The sequence below is a fragment of the Bos indicus genome, chromosome 1 (genome assembly GCF_029378745.1).
Source record: "Bos indicus isolate NIAB-ARS_2022 breed Sahiwal x Tharparkar chromosome 1, NIAB-ARS_B.indTharparkar_mat_pri_1.0, whole genome shotgun sequence".
Classification (NCBI taxonomy): Eukaryota; Metazoa; Chordata; class Mammalia; order Artiodactyla; family Bovidae; genus Bos; species Bos indicus.
This window is the reverse complement of record NC_091760.1, coordinates 66006516-66025481: the sequence shown is the minus strand read 5'-3', so window position 1 is coordinate 66025481 and position 18966 is coordinate 66006516. Positions and strand designations below refer to the sequence as shown.

Genomic DNA, 18966 nt, shown 5'->3' with positions numbered 1-18966 from the left:
AGAAAACATCTTGTCAGCTAAAGAATAGGAATTTGTATCAAATTAAATCAATACCGTTTAAATAAATTTTTATTATTAAATATTTTAATAAGTGTAAATAATAGGTGTATGTATGATGTCTATGACAGATGCATAGTGTAGAAAAATAATCTTTTTGAATGAATATAATTTCCTATATACTTAAAGTAGTTTTGATTCTTTTCATTGATGAAGTAGTTGTATAATTAGGACCAGGCAGAGTAGGCACTCATTAAGTGTTTAATGAAGGGAAAAAAGACATTCTAAAAGCTTAATGAAATTTTTGTCAGCCCTTGTAGAATTTTTTTTTAGTTATATAACTGACAAAGAAAAAAATTTAGTTAATTATTTGCAAGAACTTACAGAGGAAATTTTTAAATAATCATGTCTGAGTTTGTTAGTCATACCAGAATGCATTCATTAAGGAATCTAATGCTTTGTCACTTGCAAAATGAAGAGGAAATGTTAAAATATTGACACTATTTTCTCTGATTATTTTAGGCATTATTTTAGTGCATGACTTAACAAATAAGAAGTCATCCCAAAACTTGTACCGTTGGTCATTGGAAGCTCTAAATAGGGATTTGGTGCCAACTGGAGTCTTGGTAACAAATGGGTAAGTCCAAATTACTTCACAATTGGTTTGAAATGCTATAGCAGTCACAAGAATGTACCTTCCAAAATAACCGTTTTGTAAGATGTTTGATTTGCAAATATTTTCTCCCAGTCTGTAGTTTGTCTTTTCATTCTCTTAGCAGTATCTGTCACAAAACAGTAATTTTTCATTTTGATGAAGTCTGGTTTCTCTGTTTTTTTTCCTTTATGTATTGTGTTTTGAGAATCATGTATAACAACTGTTTGCCTAATCTGTGTTTCTTTTAGAAGTTTTATAGTTTTTGGTTTCCTTCTAGATCTGTGATTCACTTTGAATTAGTTATAACGTTGTGAGGGTTTAGTTGAGGATGACTTTTGTATCTGAGTGTCTCGTTCCAAATTATTTGTTTTTCTGAATTCTTATCTTCTCCAAAATGGTAGATAAATACAGTAGTCTGAAAGATGCAAGGTTTTTTGTTTTTACCAAAGTGGTATTGTACGTATAATACGAAAACCTGGTTATCTGTCTCTTTTGATGTTAAGGTGTTATCAGCCTTATCCATTCATGATAAAATTCCTGATTTGTTTTTTACCTAATGATTTAAAAAGAAAAAAAGGATTTCATTACCAAATTTCAAATTGGATATAAGATTTAATGAAAGAAAATGAGCGAAAAGGAAAGCTAAAAAAAGAAATGAGAGAACAGATTGTGTGTGTATATATTTATATATATATTTCATGTAACATATATGTTATGTTACATATATACAATAAACATATGTGTGTTAACTTGCAAGGGATTATGAAAGACTGCAAGTGACAGAAATATATGTGTCAAAGATGATGTTTGTTAAAATACATACAAAAATTTGTATGTAAGCCAAAGTTAGAGTATGGGGCAGAAAAGTCCTAAAGGAAGACACTTTCAAAGCTTTATTCTTGGGACTTCCCTGTCAGTCTAGTAGCTAAGACACCACACTCCCAATGCAGGGAACCCAAGGTTCAATCCCTGGTCAGGGAACTAGATCCCACATGCCTCAAATAAGAATTCGCACACTGCAACTAAGACTTGGTACAACCCAATAAATAAACATGCACTTTTTTTTTAAAGAACTTTATTCTCTAATAAAGCAATTTTCAGTTTTGGACCATGTCTCTTAAGTCAGCATTGATGTTGGTAAGAAGAAACAAAAGCCTTGAACTCAAACTGTTATTGGTTTTGATGCAGTAATTAGAATGATAATATTTTTATGAAATGGGAGGTAAAATAGTTCAAAACAATTGTGCTCCAAGGCTGAACAGTAATTGAGGCTCTGTAAGGTTATCGTGAAGGGCAAAATGATTTGGTAATTTTGCACACACATACACACAAGATTTAGATTATTTAAAGAGAAAGAAAAGTAATACCAAAAGAAGGAAAAAGCTGTGCTCACCTGGTTTGTATTGGTTGGGTTATGCAATGTTGATTTACTAACATAAGGTGTTGCAACCAGATTTTGCTGACTGTTATAAACTGAGCTTATAATATGTCAGAAATCCAAATCTGTTTTATTTTTCATACGTGAGTAGAATTTATATTAACTGAATAATATTGAGCTCTATGTTCCTTTCAGTAATAGAGTGACCCAAGGCCACCGACCCCAAGTGATTCTTACTGCCTGTCCTGTGACTCCATGGCTCTCATGTCAGGACAGACAACTATTTGTTGCTTAATTCTTTACTTTTACTATTCATTTCACATTTAAGCTGTTTCCTGTTTCTTTCCCTTTCCATTGGTTGAATCCATCTTTCCCCAGGATAGCATCAGCTATGGTTGATTTATTCTGGCCTCAGCATTTCTATTTCTTATTTTCCTGATATGATCTATTTTTCTTTGCTATTCACAGACAGAAATAAGTATGGTGGATGTAAAGCTTATGTGTACTCCAGAAGGTACCCAGAAGCTTGGCATTCCCCTCTGCCAAAAGGCTTGACTGTGTGCTAGGTTCCTGGATTTTCTGTCCACTGAGGCTTGAATCCACTCTGTATATCTCCTCAGAAAAATTCCTCAGCTATTAGCCTTAGAAGACAGAGAAGACTTTTTAGAAGTCAGTCAACCTATTTTCATATACCTGGTGGGCTCTCAGTTTATTCAAGTAGTCCTTAAAGACCCAGGGACAAATTTTGAGTAGTTGAATTAATAGTTGGAACTTGAAGGATGGTGAAGACTGATTGAAAAATGAAGAGGCATGTGTAAGAAATTGGGAGAAAAGTAGGTTTTCAGGTGATGGGTGAGCAAGAGTTAGTGAAGTATATGTAAAATAGTATAAGCTAGTTACATTTAAATATTACACATCTACATCAGAAAATATAAATTCTGTTCACCTCTTCATTATTATTTATCACAGGGATTATGACCGGGAACAGTTTGCTGATAACCAAATCCCACTGTTGGTCATAGGGACTAAACTGGATCAGATTCATGAAAACAAGCGTCATGAAGTTTTAACTAGGACTGCTTTCCTGGCTGAGGATTTCAATGCAGAAGAGATCAATTTGGTGTGTATTTTCACTAATGCATGCTTGTTTTATTATCAGGAAAAGGCAAAATCAAAGATTTCACAAATTACATACTCAGAGAAGAAGCTTTATATTTGAATCAGGCGTTTGGGTTTTAGTCCAAACAGTAGTGAAGACTGGAGCCATACAGATTATGAGATGGGCACAGCCTCCTTGTGTGCTGATCTGTTGCAATGTTCAGACTTTGTTCTAATGTAAGTCACAGGCTTTTTCTTGAAAATATCTTAAAAAATCACACCAAAATCAAAATAATTAAGAAGACAAAGCGTGGTCACTGATACTGTGCGTTGTTTATTCTTGCTTTAGAAAAGCCTCTTAGCTTCTTAAACTAGAGAGTTTACCTTAAAGGGAAACAGACATATAAATGAGAAAATTGCAAACTGTAAACTAGGAGTGCTTCATAACCATTAGTTTATGTATATTTATATATATACCATTGAGCCCCTTCTTGAGATATTTAGCTCAATTAAAACTAGACTTTAAAAAGGCTAGGAAAGTTCTCATATAAGCCAGTTAGTGTTGCTGAGGGAATGATCCTGGCCAGCAGTTTCAGTCATGGTTTATATGTCATTGTTCACAAGTAGGATTTCTACAACATATCAGTGTACTGGTATTTCAGCCATGGTGGTGCTGGTTTTATACAACTAAGGGCTCACGTTTATTAAGCACTTATTAGTGCCAAGCACACTGTTTTAGTACTTTATGTACATTGTCTCACATGCATCGTCGTCACATCAATCCTAGAAGATAGGTACTATAAATACCTCCATTTTTAAAATGAAGACTAGAAGCAGAGAGGAGTAGCTAAACCAAGGTTACCCAGGTGGAACCAGGTGCTCTAACTCCAGAGCCTGTGCTCTACAATTAAACCTATTTTCCACTTAATTATCCTTCAACTAACATTTAGAATCTTGGATCTGAAAGAATTGTTAGAAATCATCTAGATCACCAAGTACCCAAACCTAACTTCATATTCATATTACCAACAGTATTTGAAAATATTTTTGAAAAAGTGCCCTACAACTGGAGCTTTTTATTCATAACGTGTGACAGAAGGACCTGGATTCTGTAATTTTAACAAACGACTCAGGTTATTCTGAGCCCTTTTCTGTGATTCAACATTGGTGAATGCTGCTAGGTTCAACCCCACCTCTACCCCCATAAGTGAGTAGCTTCTGCCTGACATTCCGCTGTTGTTGTTTTTTTATAATCTGCTTTGCAGTGGAGGTCCCTTTTTTTCCTCAGCTGCCAGCATTATGTCCCAGGTAGTGAGGACTGGACCATCATAGTCCAGAGAATTCCTATTACATAGAATATATAATGTCCTTCTTGAAGAAGCACTGAGGTTACTTTTTTTGAATATGGTTTCCAAAGAGAAATTTGCCATTGAATATGCTTAATTTGTTCCAACAATTACTTTTAATGTATTTTAGAATGTGTCTGTTTCTGTACCTGTGAGTTTCTATGACAATCACCTAGCTATGTGCTTTTCCTATTGTACGTGCAAAGGCAGGGCCATCTTTAATTGTTAACAAGATGTAAAGGTACTCAAACAGTGGTACTTCGGCACACGTGGCCTCCACAGTGTTCACATACAATGTACTTAAAGCCTTCGATCAGTGTACACTTTCAAGAGCGCAGAAGAAACAAGAGGGTCTTGAGGATGCAGAGAAGAAAAAAATGAGGAGGAAAATTAGATAAGCTTTTCAAAAAGAGATAGTAGTCAAAAAGACTCAGCAAGTATATATAAAGTCTCAAGTAAAAACTGATTTAACAGTATTAACGCTAACATCTTTGGTTCCTATATGAATTTACTTAACATTATTAAACAGTAAGAATTAACATAATTGTATACCTCAAAGATAGAATCAAAGCTATCTTGTGTTTGGGGGAGAAAAGGCAAATTGTTTAAATTATAAGCAGGCAGGCGATTACTTATTGTTTTAAATCCTGCTAGGCTTCAGAGAATCCCAGGGACGGGGGAGCCTGGTGGGCTGCCGTCTATGGGGTCACACAGAGTTGGACACGACTGAAGCAACTTAGCAGCAGCAGCAGCAGGCTTGTTGTGGGCTTCCCTCATAGCTCAGTCGGAAAAGAATCTGCCTGCAATGCAGGAGACCGAGGTTTGATTCCTGGGTTGGGAAGATCCCCTAGAGAAGGAAATGGCAACCCACTCCAGTATTCTTGCCTAGAGAATCCCATGGACAGAGGAGCCTGGCAGGATACAGTCCATGGTTGCAAGAGTTGGACACGACTTAGCAACTAAATCACCACCAGGCTTATCATGTCTAGCACAAATTTTTCTCTGTTCCGTGTTTACTTCAAAGTGATCATTCTGAAGCATCTTCCCTAGTTAAGATTTCTTTCTCAAGCTTAGGGAAGGATTTAGAGCTATTAGTTTTCAGGCTTTGACCTCAGTCATGATCAGTAGCAGATAGTTTATAGTTCTTTGAGATCTAAAATTCTCATCCTAAAATTATAGGATTTCTCTAATCTGGTCACCTTGAAATTGTTGAATTAAGTTTTGGAGGGGTTTTGTTTTTTGCTTGATATTTGATTTAGTTTTTGTATTTAGTACTTTAGCTCTATGTGGTATCATCTCTGAAGTCTTAACAGTCTGATGATTATGTAATCAATATCCATTTTGTAAAACATATCTACTTAAGGTTTGTCTTTTATATGCCCCAGCTACTATATAAATGTTCAAACATTATTTCAAATACAACGGATTACACAATATTTCAGTCTATTTAATCCGTATATAGAATTACCTTTTATTATGTTAAGTGCTTTTGTGTCTAAAAATTCAATCTGATGGCATTTTCTTGGGATGAAGAAAGAAGGAAACTAATATTTCAGTACCTGCTATGTGCTGGACATGCAATAAGAAAGTGAAAGAAAGTGAAGTTGCTCAGTCGTGTCCAACTCTTTGCGACCCCATAGACTATAGCCTACCACGCTCCTCCGTCCATGGGATTTTCCAGGCAAGAGTAGTGGAGTGGGTTGCCATTTCCTTCTCCAGAGGATCTTCCTAACCCAGGGGTCAAACCTGGGTCTCTCGCATTGTAGGCAGACGCTTTACCATCTGAGCCACCAGGGAAGTCCTGGACATGCATTATCTCCTTTAATTTTCACAAAAATCCTACAAGATGAGTATTGCTATCCCCATTTCACAGATTGGTAAGCTTAACTTTAAAGGTTTTGTAACCTAACCAATGTCACACAATCTAGAGATATTGAGATAGATACTCAGGTTCAGAGCCTGCTAGCTTCCAAGACTTCTGATTTTTCTTTTACTCTACAATCTTTGAAAAGTTATTGTAGTCTCTTTTTTCTTTTGTGGTTTTGGAAAATGTATTTTAGCTTCTAGCCAAAATTTAAAATGTGAGCCTTTAAATGTTGTATATTGGTAAAATAGATGATTGTTATAAAATATATTGGAAAGGAATCATGTGGTTATTTATCAGAATAAATTACAGTCAGAATAAATCCAACAATAATTAGGTCCCAAGGAACACAGATGATTTATAACCGAAAAATTAAATACTGTCCTTGCAAAGAAGCCTGTATCATATCCCCATGGTTGGGTCTTAAGTGGCATTTGAGGTAAAAATCGAAGTAGTCAGTCTATTGAGGTGGCAAGTCAGTACTGACAAGTGAAAGCAATTCAACATTGGATTTCCAGAAAAAGGATAGTGAACCATTTAAGGTCTTTACTAATCATTGCAATGTACTATCATTATACTATTTCAGATTATTTTATCTTTTCAGAGCCCCATTTTCTCCTCTTTTTATTCTAGTAATATCTGTTGTTTCTTATTTAATTACTATTAAAAATAATAATGATATTTTAAAATAAACTTATTATCTGTTGTTTATTATTATCACAAGTATATCTATTGTTTATGATTATCTTTATGGCCCACCAAGGATGTAGTGCCTTGCATTGAGTGAGTGAGAAACCCCTCGCAACTGTTACTCCTTTACTCCTAATTTTCATGCTTCCTACTTTTCCTAAGATCTTCACAGTACTTAAGTTAGTTGAGTACTGGTAAATAACTTGTATTAAATAGTGAAGTGTTATTTATTTTTGATAGCTCTGTTTCTGCTTTTCAAGGTAAATATAGGTAAGTCACGTAAGTAGTATCTTGGTTTTGTTGTTAGTAAGACATTACCAATCCTGTCTTCCTTTATGAAGTTATTTGATGATGAATACATTGGTTCAGTGTCCTCTAAAATTGCCTAAATAACAAAGAGTAAGTGGCCTTATCTTCCTTTAGCACTTTCCTTTTTGTTCTGTGTATCATAATTTGAAAAATTACTTGAGAGTATGATGGCTAATATTTTATTATAGAAATGTGCAAGAGGAATAGTAATGACTAACAAAAAGCTTATGTTTCCTAACGTTTAATTGTGGATCTTACGTTTTATCTCCTAGGATTGCACAAATCCACGGTATTTAGCTGCAGGTTCTTCCAATGCTGTCAAGCTCAGTAGGTTTTTTGATAAGGTAATGGCTTCAATTAAGTTATTTTTAAACTTAATTTATGTACCATGAGAGTTTAAATTCTTTGCAGAATGCTTTGTCTTTTTATTCCTTCATCCTGAACTTCACAGCTTGAATAATACTTGTTTTGATCTCTCTTATCTGTTTGTATAATTGCTCAAGACCTGCTGACGTGTTTATTCTATCACCAGTGTTCTCTAAGTGAAGGATGAAACCTACGAGATTCAAATAGTTTTTTTTTAAGATACCTAATTCCCTCCTTAAAACAATTTATGTTTCCATATTTCCTAGCTCTTTTTGTACTCATGCACTACCCTCAAGCCCCCATAAAATGCACTAAACTGAGGAGATTCTGCTTAAAGTCCTGAGTCATTTTGCTCACCCAGCTACTAATATTCTCCCACATAAATGTTACTATTACTTTTAAGGCTCTGTCATCTTCTTGATTCCCTACTTTTCCCTATCAGAAACCTTTGCATTCCAGTTATTGACTCTTACCAGCATCATCTTATTGTCCTGAACTGGAACGAAAATGTAGAATGATTCAGCATACTGGTAAAATTAGAGGACTGTTTGTCTTTCCTTTACAAGGCCATATGTCTGCATTGTGTATAATATTGACCAAGTTAAATTGTTCACCCAATGTTGACATTGTGCAGTAAAGTGAAATAGGATGTATTCCTGTATTATTATTGAATAAAGATTAATTTCTGTATTATATTTCCTTTTATAAGTAAATCTCCCAAGAAAAAAATTTCCCTCCTCATAGCTCTGTCTTATGAGTCATTTTTCTTTTAGCTATTTAGAGATCTAAATATTTGGCTCTTTTGTCTAATAGGTCAACATAAGATAGGCCCCACAGCCCGTCCCTGTTTAAAATTAGACCACTGGGAAATTTTTGCTTCATTGCATAAACTCCCAACTGGTGTGTGGCAGAAAAGGTACAGGTGTACTGAGATGGTGATCCCCTCAGTTCTCAGAGCAGCCAAGGCCCCTGGGCTGGCTCTACCATTTACCCCATGTCACACACAAATATTAGTATTCTCTAAATGTGCCGTGACTGAGAAAAAATGGTAGGAAGCACTGCAAGGAACCAAATTTTCTTTCCACATTGCTTTCACAGTTAAAACATATGAGCTCCTGTTTGGTTTAGATCCATGACCACCTTGGTGACTCAGACAGTAAAGAATCCACCTGCCAATGCGGGAGACCCAGGCCCAATCCCTGGGTTGGGAAGAACCCCTGGAGAAGGGAATGGCTACCCGCTCCAGTATTCTTGCCTAGAGAATTCTGTGGACAAAGGAGCCTGGTAGGCTAGAGTCCATGGAATCAAGAGTCAGACACAACTGAGTGACCAACATATACCATCTGTGTCCCCTAGGAACAACATCTTATATTAATAGATCTGTATCTGACATGGAAAGATCCCACAATATATTGTCTTAAATTTAAATAATTTAATAATTTTATTTTTTACTTAAAAAAATTTTTTTCCTACTTTCTGGCCATACCTCATGGAATGTGGGATCTTAGTTCCCCCACCAGGGATCGAACCCATGCCCCCTGCAGTGGAAGCACAGAGTCTTAACCTCTGAGCCTCCAGGGAAGTCACTTAAATCATTTATTAATTTTAAAATTAAAAAAATAAAATGTGATAAGTTATATCCCAGAGAAACAATGGATTATAGGCCAGTGTGATTCAAGTTGTCAGGCAAAGCTTTACTTAAAAGAAAGATATTAGAGGGAATTTGGTTGGTTTTAAGAGGAGAGCAAGATTTGATAGAATAATAACACAAGTTGAGGGCAGGGAATTATGAGCAAAAGGGAAAAGTAACTCCTCTTTTGGTTTCTTAAATCACAACAAAAGGTAGGTGGATTAAGAGGTTGGCCAGACCTCCAGATTGCAGTGGTTGCCTGAAAGCAAGGGACCTGCATCTTATCTTCCAGAATTCACAGGATTTCTTTTCCAAGAGGGTATCTAATCCTCTTCCACACTCCCTTCACTAATAGTAACTCCTCTCCACTCTACAGTAATAGAAGTTTCCTGTCCTACCCTGGAGAGAAGAAAGAGAATCAGTTCTGTCATAGTTTTTGTGGGGTCAAGTATTTTAGATGTATACTAATCACGAACCAGCTTTTCTGCCTTTGAGGCCAGTGAATGCAACCTTACCCTGAGTCTCTTGTGGCTAAAAGTAACTGAGCCATAGTCTTGAAGATAAAAAGAATCCAGGTGAGATGACTGTCAGGCCAGTGGGAACAAGCTGGTACAGGCCTGGAAGAAGATACTCTGCTTTATTCAGAAGAAATTCCTAGCTTCATAATTCTAGACTCTAATCTCTTAATCTCCAAATAATCTGTATTCTAATCTGCTGAACTTTTCTTAATCACAACAGCTCTGTGTAAAGAAAATAATACTGCCTCTGTTGACATTGCAGTTTCTCAAGTGTTCATCATGTAGACATGTGGTACTCTTAAATTCATTATATTAAGGTGTATGTTTTGAAGACTTCTTTTCAGTAATAGTGATGGATTTTGCCTTATTTCTCCCACTGACCAAATAAAAACAGTTCTGAAACTGCTGAATTAAGGGTGCAAATTAAGTCTATAAGAAGTTAATTGACCGATTTTGATATTGTGTCATCTGTCACCATTAAGGACCTACAGAATTTACAACTGTGGTTACTGGAGGGATATGGCAGTTGACTATGTTATACAGACAGAGACCTCTTTAAAGAATAGTTGTGCTATTGCAGTAGCAAAAATGCTTTGCTTTTTTTTTTTTTTTTTTAATTGGAGGATATTGCTTTTAGACTCTTGTGTTGGTTTCTGCAATACAGCAGAGTGAATTATCTTATGGATTCGGTCTGGTACCTTTTGGGGCTGACTGCAACAGAGTTTTGAACCAAATTTGCAGCCAAATTTCCAGATTTACACTGGGAACTGCATGGGATCAAAGGTCATTTTCTCTCGTTATTTAGTCATTTTTGTTTGTTCATTTATTTTTTGACTTATCGTTAACGCTTTTTGGAACTAGAGACAGGCTTTTATAAAAATACTTCCACAGTCCTGATCCCATCAGCACCAGGTTTAACTCAGTGTAGTAGATGTCTGTTGCTACTGAAACGACTCTTGGGTGTACACCTTTTAGTGCCATCAGTGGTCAGTGCACTTACTGCTTTTTCAAGGTATACATGCTAAGCCCTTAATATCTTTGTTTCTAACAGGTCATAGAGAAGAGATACTTTTTAAGAGATGGTAATCAGGTCTGTATCTATCTTTTTTGATAAAATGATTTCTTTAATTTGTGGAAAGGTTTGATTGATCTGAAATTAACTTCCAAATTCCTTTTTGAGGTTTTTTTTTTAAGAAGTTGGGGTGACGGGGGAGTACTTTGCAGGCCCAACCAAATGACTTTCTTCTGTCTTCTTAAATACAGAAGAAAAACTCAGATCAACGGAAAATAAGGGTCTTAGAAACAAGAAAAATCCAGAGATAAAGTTACATTATAAAATAATAGGAAACAATTTGCTTGGGACTGCAAAGGTACATATCCATAGTCTATCACAATGCAGATAATTCATATGAAAGTCCAGCAGGTGAATATTGTGAGTTTCACCTTCATCCTGTCTGATTTAGATGACACTATCACCAATTACTCGGCAAATGTTTTTCATTTTAGTAGAATTTATTTTTATTATTTAATCTGCTGTGGTTTTCTGAGTAAAACCTCAAAAAGATATTTCTTTAAAGAACAACAGCATAACATACAGAAACAAAAAATAAGGAAAACATTTTAAAGGCTGTTAGCATTTGAACTCTGCCTATTTTGAGTCCTAACATGATTATCTTTCTTGCCTACAGATTCCAGGCTTTCCTGATCGAAAAAGGTTTGGGGGAGGAACATTAAAGAGCTTACATTATGACTGAATTACACTCATCCTTTGGAAGAGTGAGCAAGCGGTGGCAGTTTTTCACAGCTTTCTTCTTGCTGTGTCGATTATTAATGTCTCAGCCTTTTAATGAAATCATCTTTAAAATGCCACCTTTCAGCCTCACCCTTTAGTGGAAAACTGAAAGGAAGTAACAGCGTGGGAGCTCCAGACTTGGTCCTCATTCTATTTTTCACCTTTCTGTCCCTGTTTATAGATTATATAAAAACCTTGTGGAAATATGAGATGTCAAAATGATGCAGTAAATGAGCAGTGACAGAATGCTGCAGAGAAAATTTACTCTTGCCTAGAACTGGAGGATTTTTATGGGTCTGTAATTTTCCCACACTCATTGCTGAAGGCTTAATTAAGTACTTCAGAAATGTATCTCCATTGTTTTACCTTCTGAGGGGAAAGGTTATGTTAACCAGCCTGAGTTGTCCACCCCAAACAATCTCTGTCATTTTCAAAGAAGCAAAATGGTGTTATTTAATTGTCTCCACCTTCATCACACACACAAGGATGCCTAATAATAGCAATTGTCTCTCTCTCTTCTCCTTTGCAAATGGCTCAGTGGCTGGAAGAGGCAGACTAATAGCTGGAGTTAAATATAAATAGATTAATAATACATAGAGAACAGCAGTACCAGTAAAGAAGAATTCTGCAAGAAATTGACAGCTCACTAAACCCTTCACTCCTTAGGTTCCAGCTCTGCACCCTATTACTGTTTTCTGTTTGAAAATAGGCAAGGTGAACTCTAAGACCTGCACAAGGGCAGGAAGAGGGATTTATACCCTCTTCAGTTTTTATTTTTATTTTTGAAGGAAAAGTCAACTCCTAAAATGTCCCTTAACTACAGTCCATAAACTATGAATATTATTCTTTGTGTTAACAATGCATTTATGGAGAGAAGTAAAAATAAGTTCCACAGCAACACATTTACATGAATTATGGACTAGGATTCTTGGATTTCATAATCTAAAGTTTTTTGGGGTGGTGTGTGTGTGTGTATATGCATAACTGTTCATCGTTACTTTTTTTACCCATCTTTTTTGCTTGTATAATTCCCTTTGCCCCAGTTCTTTATTAATATATAAACCTGTTTTACAGAAACTGTAATTTGCTGCCTTATTCAACAACACCTTTTCACACATATTCTCTTTCTAGCTTTGCTGTAAGACTCCACACTCCTGATTTTGCTCCATATTAAAGTATAATAATAGTAAATACACAGTTTCAGCTTCTCATTTCAAAACTAGGGGAAAAAAACACTAAATTCTCTTTCTGTTCGGTACTCTGGAAGTCAAGGTATGCTGAAAATGGATATCAAAATCACAATGTTAGTGCTTTTAGTAAGGCAGTTTTGGGGATTTGAGAAAGGATTTTAAAGCACTTTTCATCAGCTAGAATATTCCCCAGTCTTTTTGCACATCCTCCCCCACAAGAGTTAGCCCTGATTTCTTTTTCAACGTAGAGGAGAGCTATGTAAATCAGGATCTGCACGTGGAATCGGGCACAAGCGTATTGTGACAGAGGCTGTGCAGTTAGGAAGTGGAAACCAAGTGCATACACAAGGACCGAGACCAACTGAAGTTCTCTGTGTTCCTTTTTTAAAAAACAAATCAATAGCCCTTTCTTCCTCTTTCTTTCCCTTAATTAAGAAAAAGATCTATTCCAATTTCTGTATTTTCTCCCTTATTGAAAAATAACCCATCCCTTGATGGCTTCAGGATCAACTTTGAAAAATTAACAGTACTCCACTCCATTTCTTCTTGCTCTCAGGCTTGACTCCTGAATTATAGTTTTCTAAGGAAAAATAATTTTTAATAGTCTACAGTAAGTTTGTTGTAGTATTAGTAGCAGCAAAATAAGGTTGTTTGCCAAAATGAATGTTATTAGCCAGAGTTCTTCTAAAAGAATCTTTTGAAGCATAATTTTTGCCAAGACTTCCTGAGACCTGGTCATAAAAATTGCTTTTAGGTAATAAACAAGTGTAAATACCAAATACTTCCTTAGAAGTGTTAATTAAATCTTCAGTTTTCTTGCTTTCTTGATGGAACAAATTGCTAGCAATAGAGAAAGTTTTTTGTTTTCCCCTGTTGTGATTCAGATGTCTAGCCAGTGTTCTTACTCACTGTGGAGGCAACTAGATATGAAAATATTTGTCCACTCATCTGTCCCTCAGGTTGCTTGATTTGCAACCCAGCTAAGGATATGGGTTGGTCTTTCCACTTTAGTGCTCTAAGGAAAGAGCTGCTCCCAAAGGGGTTGATCCATATCAGCTTTATTCAGGTTCTCAGAAGTCCCTGCACTTGAGGCATCTTTGATATAATCCAGGTGCTTTGACACTGCTGTTTTTCTGTCCATTCTGAAAATGGACTTAATAGAACTGATGTGCTGGGCTGGGCCATCAGACTGAGGTAAAGAGCTCCTAACCCGCCTCTATGATCAGAGGTTTTGAATCTTCATTTCAATAGTGTGTGCTTTAGCACCCAGCCCAGGTAGGGCCTTGTATGGATATCTAAATGCTGGTTTAAAGCACAGGTAGCAACTGTTTTAAGAACTTTGAAGGTCTAACAGGATGTCTGCATTGATTTAATATCTATTAAAATTCAAAGGAGGATACCCTTTGGGGAAAGGAGGAGAAGGAAATAAAAAATTCATTTCTCCCTAATCCCAAAACTGAGTTAAATTACTGTGGTAGGAGAGGAAGGGTTGTAGGAAGCCTAGTCCTGGGAGAACCCTGAACCTCACATATTCCCCAGTATGTTGGCCTGATGCAGAATTGGGAATTGGAGCCTGCCGGGGCTGCTCCATAGAGTAAGAAAGAGATCCAACTTTGAGTTACAGTTAGCACCTTCATTTAAGAACTCAAAGAAATGACTTTCAAACTCAAAAATGCATGAAAGGGCTCTGAAGTGTTTATTTAAAATGCAAAGACTCTGAAATTTCTTCTGCCCCCTTCACGCAAGTCTATGGAAAAAACAGAATGAACTTTTTGGCCAACCCTATTATATGACATAGGCCGGGATTCTGTATTTTTAACAGGCAAACTAGGTGATTTTAATGCAGGTAGTTCAGAATCCAGCCTTTTAAAAAAAATTCATATCTAAAAAAGTAAGAAATACATGGATTGTAGACTCTAATGGCACCAGTTTTGCAGAGTTCACCAAAGTTCATGTTTGGGTTCCTGTGCACAATCACCCCGTAATGAACTGAGCTATGCCTCCCTCTCAAGACTATCCACACTGCAGCAATCGTAACCTGATTGTCACATCCTCTATTCACAAAACAGGAGATATTTATCTTTGATATACTGCTACCCATTTTTATTACTAGCACTTTCTACCCTCTGGGTATATCTATTTCTAATAAAATGCCATGTCATCTTATACATAGCCCCTCTCTTATACCATATTTGTTTTCTCAGCTGGCTAACCACTAAGCTTTACCAAGGTCATCAATAAGTCATGGTGAAGAATGAAACCCCTAAACTTCAACAAAGATCTAAAATCTTGCTCAGTTACATCAAATAGATCAGCTAATCTATCAGTTTCATTTTCTTCTTGGAGACATCAGTTCTGATGTCCTCCGTCCTCTAATTCAGGGGTCCCCAGCCTCTGGGATCTGAGGCCCGATTGTCTGAAGTGGAGCTGATGTAATAATAGAAATAAAGTGCACAATAAATGTAATGCTCTTGGATCATCCCAAAGCCATCCCCCTGCCTCATTCGTGGAAAAACTGTGTCCCACTGGGGACCACTGCTGTAACTGCATTCTGGAGTGACTCTTCTCTAGGCATGCCACTCATCCTTCTCGTTACCCTGTGACAATCCCCAGCTTCCTGGATGCAATGTTTTCCACCTACTTGGTGTGGATCATGGTCTTCCAACTGGGATGTGTGCATGTATCTCTTCCAAAAGGTACAAGGGCACAGATCGTTTAAGGGAATCATTTTCCAGATCATTAATTCCCACGTGAATGTTTCTTTATTAACAGTGTTTGTGAAGCAGCTCAATAATGGTTCTTACTTCTCACCTCTACATTCACAATTGCCCTTTTCCCACTGCAGAAAAGGAGCATCTCCCTAGTAGTGCGATAGAAATCCGGCTTATTGCCCCAACAAAAGGGCATTTCTAAATACTAGTTTTATTTAAGGATTTTGCCTGTTCCACTCTTCACAATTACAAAGAAAGAAAAAAAAAATGCAGCGCTCTTAAGGAATAGCTCCTGAGGACAAAGCAAAGAGCTTTCCTAAGAAACATTCATGGCTATATGGCACTTCTTTCATGTCAAGGCTTCTTACCATGAAAGAAATCTATCAAAGTATGGAAGTAACATTTTTATCAAAAATAATTATACAGGCAAAGTGTGTATAATTAACATTTTTATTTTCCTAACCCTTTCTGAGTAAATGAGTTGAATAAAGCACCTCCAAGTGCAAAGGTGACAGTTACAGCAATGATTCCAGTAGCTGGTAACAAAGCTGATCCAAATCAGGTTCCCAGTTATTTGAGTGCAGTAAAATTAACCTAGCTGAGTTGTTAACTGATAAGTCATTAAAATAATATTTAACAGTAGATCAGTGTGTGATTTTTGGTGTTTAATTTAGAAGGAATTTCAGTGATATAAAAAAATCCCTTCCATTCATAACCACTTATTTATGTGAACAAATTTTCTCAACATTTATGTCTGTAAAGGCAAGAACTAGGATTAAAAGATGGGGAATCCTGTGTCTTCCTAGAAATAAGAATTATTAATTCATGAATATATAAAGGTAGGAGGGAGCCAGTCACCTCATTAAAAGAAGCATTTCTAGAATGACTTTTATTTAATAAGTATTTATCAAAATGTATAGTATTTATGTAACACTGTCCTAGAGAAGAATCCTCCAGGGTCCTGTCTGGAGGGTAAGATGCTTGCTGGTAGTGTTCTGGAAGTGCAGTCAGAGAAGGAAAGTGGAGATTTCATCATCACTACACTTGGTTTTGGTTCTTCTCCCCACTCCCTGGTGTGTGTGAGTCCAGAGCCTCTTCGGAGAGTAAACCTATCTTGTGCCAGAATCCAGAGGTGGCCTATATCTGATGTCTCCAATTCCTGATCCTTTTCAAATTCTTCACTTCACCTGTTCCCCACATCCATTCACTGGATCCCTCTCCCTCTGCCTGGTTTTTAGCATCTTTCTTATGGCTCGCCACTTGGATACTGTGATTCTTCTCTGGTCCAGTATATGACTGCCTTACCCAGTATAGTGTGTGCCTTACACACAACCTGCTTCTTCCACTGGCCCTCTTTGAATGTTAATCCCTCTGCCTCTTTCCCTTGCTTTAAATATCTGCCCAAACTCCCCTTTCTGAAAGACTTCCCTCACTAGACTCCACTCTATGCCATCAGTGCACTAAAAATAGGTCTTTGAATGTGCTGCACTTCTCTTTGTACACAATCCTCCCTTGATTCATCCCTTACTGTATGTGATTTGGCTCAGCTATCACCTCAGGAAGCCTTCCCTGCCCTGCTAGTCGGAGCTCTGCAGTCCCTAATCCCTCCCATAACACCATGGACTCTTCTTCCTTGTCACAGGAAGAGTCCAGGCACCCCATTGTAATGGCCCATTTATTGGTCAATCTTCTCCAGTGTGCACCCTCCTAGAGGACCAGACTCATCTCTGTATCCCCCACACCTCACAGGGCCTGGCATTTAGCAGGTCCCCAATAGTTGTGAAATAAATATGTGATTAGATTAAAATAGAAAGCCATCAGACATAGAATCAAAGCTACGTGCTTCTGTGTTTTATGTGTTCTCATTTCTCCTGTGTGTATATGGCACAATACCTGGCGCATGGTGGTGCAAAGCAAATACTTGTCTTATTAAGTTGTTACAAAAACCGAAGACAGGAAATAAAGTAAACCCACTTGGGAAAAACCTCTAAATAGGAAATTGACAGGTTTATTCGATTTTAAATATTTTCAGGCCCCTAAAATAATTTTCATTCTGTTGAGGATCTCTTACCACTTTCTTACTCTTTCAGAAATCTCTCACATCTTAGGAAAGAACTGAAACACCTCTTAAATCTGCCTTTAAAGCTGATTCAGAAAGAGCACATGAAGTTTATGGAAAATCAAAGCAGTAAAGCTTTTCCTTTGTCTCTTATTGGTTCTCATCCATTTTTCCCCCTAATCACCAAACTCTGGCTTCCAGGATCAATAGCAGTTCAAGAGCCAATGTACTCATAAACTCAGATATGCAAGAAATATTTTTCCTGAATTCACTTTTGATTTTGAGTCTGCATACTGCAGGAATAATAAAAACCTAGCCTCAGTAAAGCTGGGGTTTACACCTTCCCCCTTTCTCCCAGGTTTGCGTATACATTCCAGGGAAGCTTATGTAATACCACAATGTTAGCTGTCTGTGCTGACATACGCTGAGATGTGCTATAAGTTCCCTGGTCTGCAGGCATCAGTCCACACAGTGTGCTTCCAACCTGTCACTTGTTTCTATCAACATGGCACCTTTGGGCTGGTCTTTCTGCACTAACACCTCAGACACAAGCAAATCATTCTGCTGCTACTGCAGTACGCTGGAGCCTGGGGACCTCTGGAAGATGCTTAGACCCATTTATCTAAAGCAGAAGGTGTCAAACTGGCAGCCCATAGTCACTCACACCTATATGCATGCTTTTTTTTTAACATAATTGTATCAGTTACCTATCACTGCTTAACAAAACACCCCAAAACTTTACTGGCATAAAATATGTCAATCTATTTGCTCACAATTCTGTGTGTCCACAATTTGGGCTGGGTTTAGCTGGTGGTTCTCCTGCTGGTCTCATTTAGGATCACATATGTGTCTGCAGTCATCTGGCAGCCACATTGCTTCATTCACACATCTGGCAACTAGTGCTGGTTGGTGAGTGCCTGGACAACTCAACAAAGGCAACATGGTATAAATTCTTTAAGAATCTTATTTCCTTATGCCTGTATCTCTCTAATAAGAGACCCAAAGGTTATTTTATCCAGATATCTCATTCTCTTTGTCCAGATGGTATCTCATTCTCTTTGTCCAGATGGTATCTCACTCTCAAGGAGGCTAGCCTGCATGGTGGTCTCAAGTAGCAAGAAATGGGAAAATCCTAAAGCACAAGCATTTTTCAAACCTCTGCTTGTGTTGTGTTTGCTATTAGCCAAAGTAAGATTCAAGGAGATAAGTTAAAGACTCCATTTCATGTTGGGAGGAGCAGCAAAGTCACATTGCAAAGGAGCATGTATGCAAGGATGAAAGGAAATTGTGGGCCTTTTTTACAATCTGTTACAGTGACTTCATTCATTCATTCATCCATTCACTTATGTAAGTTGCCAGTGTT

The 18966-nt window shown here is 37.1% G+C and overlaps 1 protein-coding gene across 1 annotated transcript in view; it reads left to right on the top strand.

Annotated features, from left to right (window-relative positions):
- The window catches only part of RABL3 (RAB, member of RAS oncogene family like 3), a 46422-nt gene extending 33588 nt beyond the window's left edge, over positions 1-12834 (top strand). The window contains exons 4-8 of the mRNA XM_019988103.2: positions 520-634; positions 3000-3150; positions 7610-7681; positions 10903-10941; positions 11540-12834. Of these exons, the coding sequence (XP_019843662.1) occupies positions 520-634; positions 3000-3150; positions 7610-7681; positions 10903-10941; positions 11540-11605 (443 nt within the window). The 3' untranslated portion in view covers positions 11606-12834. The remainder of the gene's footprint in view (positions 1-519; positions 635-2999; positions 3151-7609; positions 7682-10902; positions 10942-11539) is intronic.
- Positions 12835-18966: the final 6132 nt, after the last annotated feature.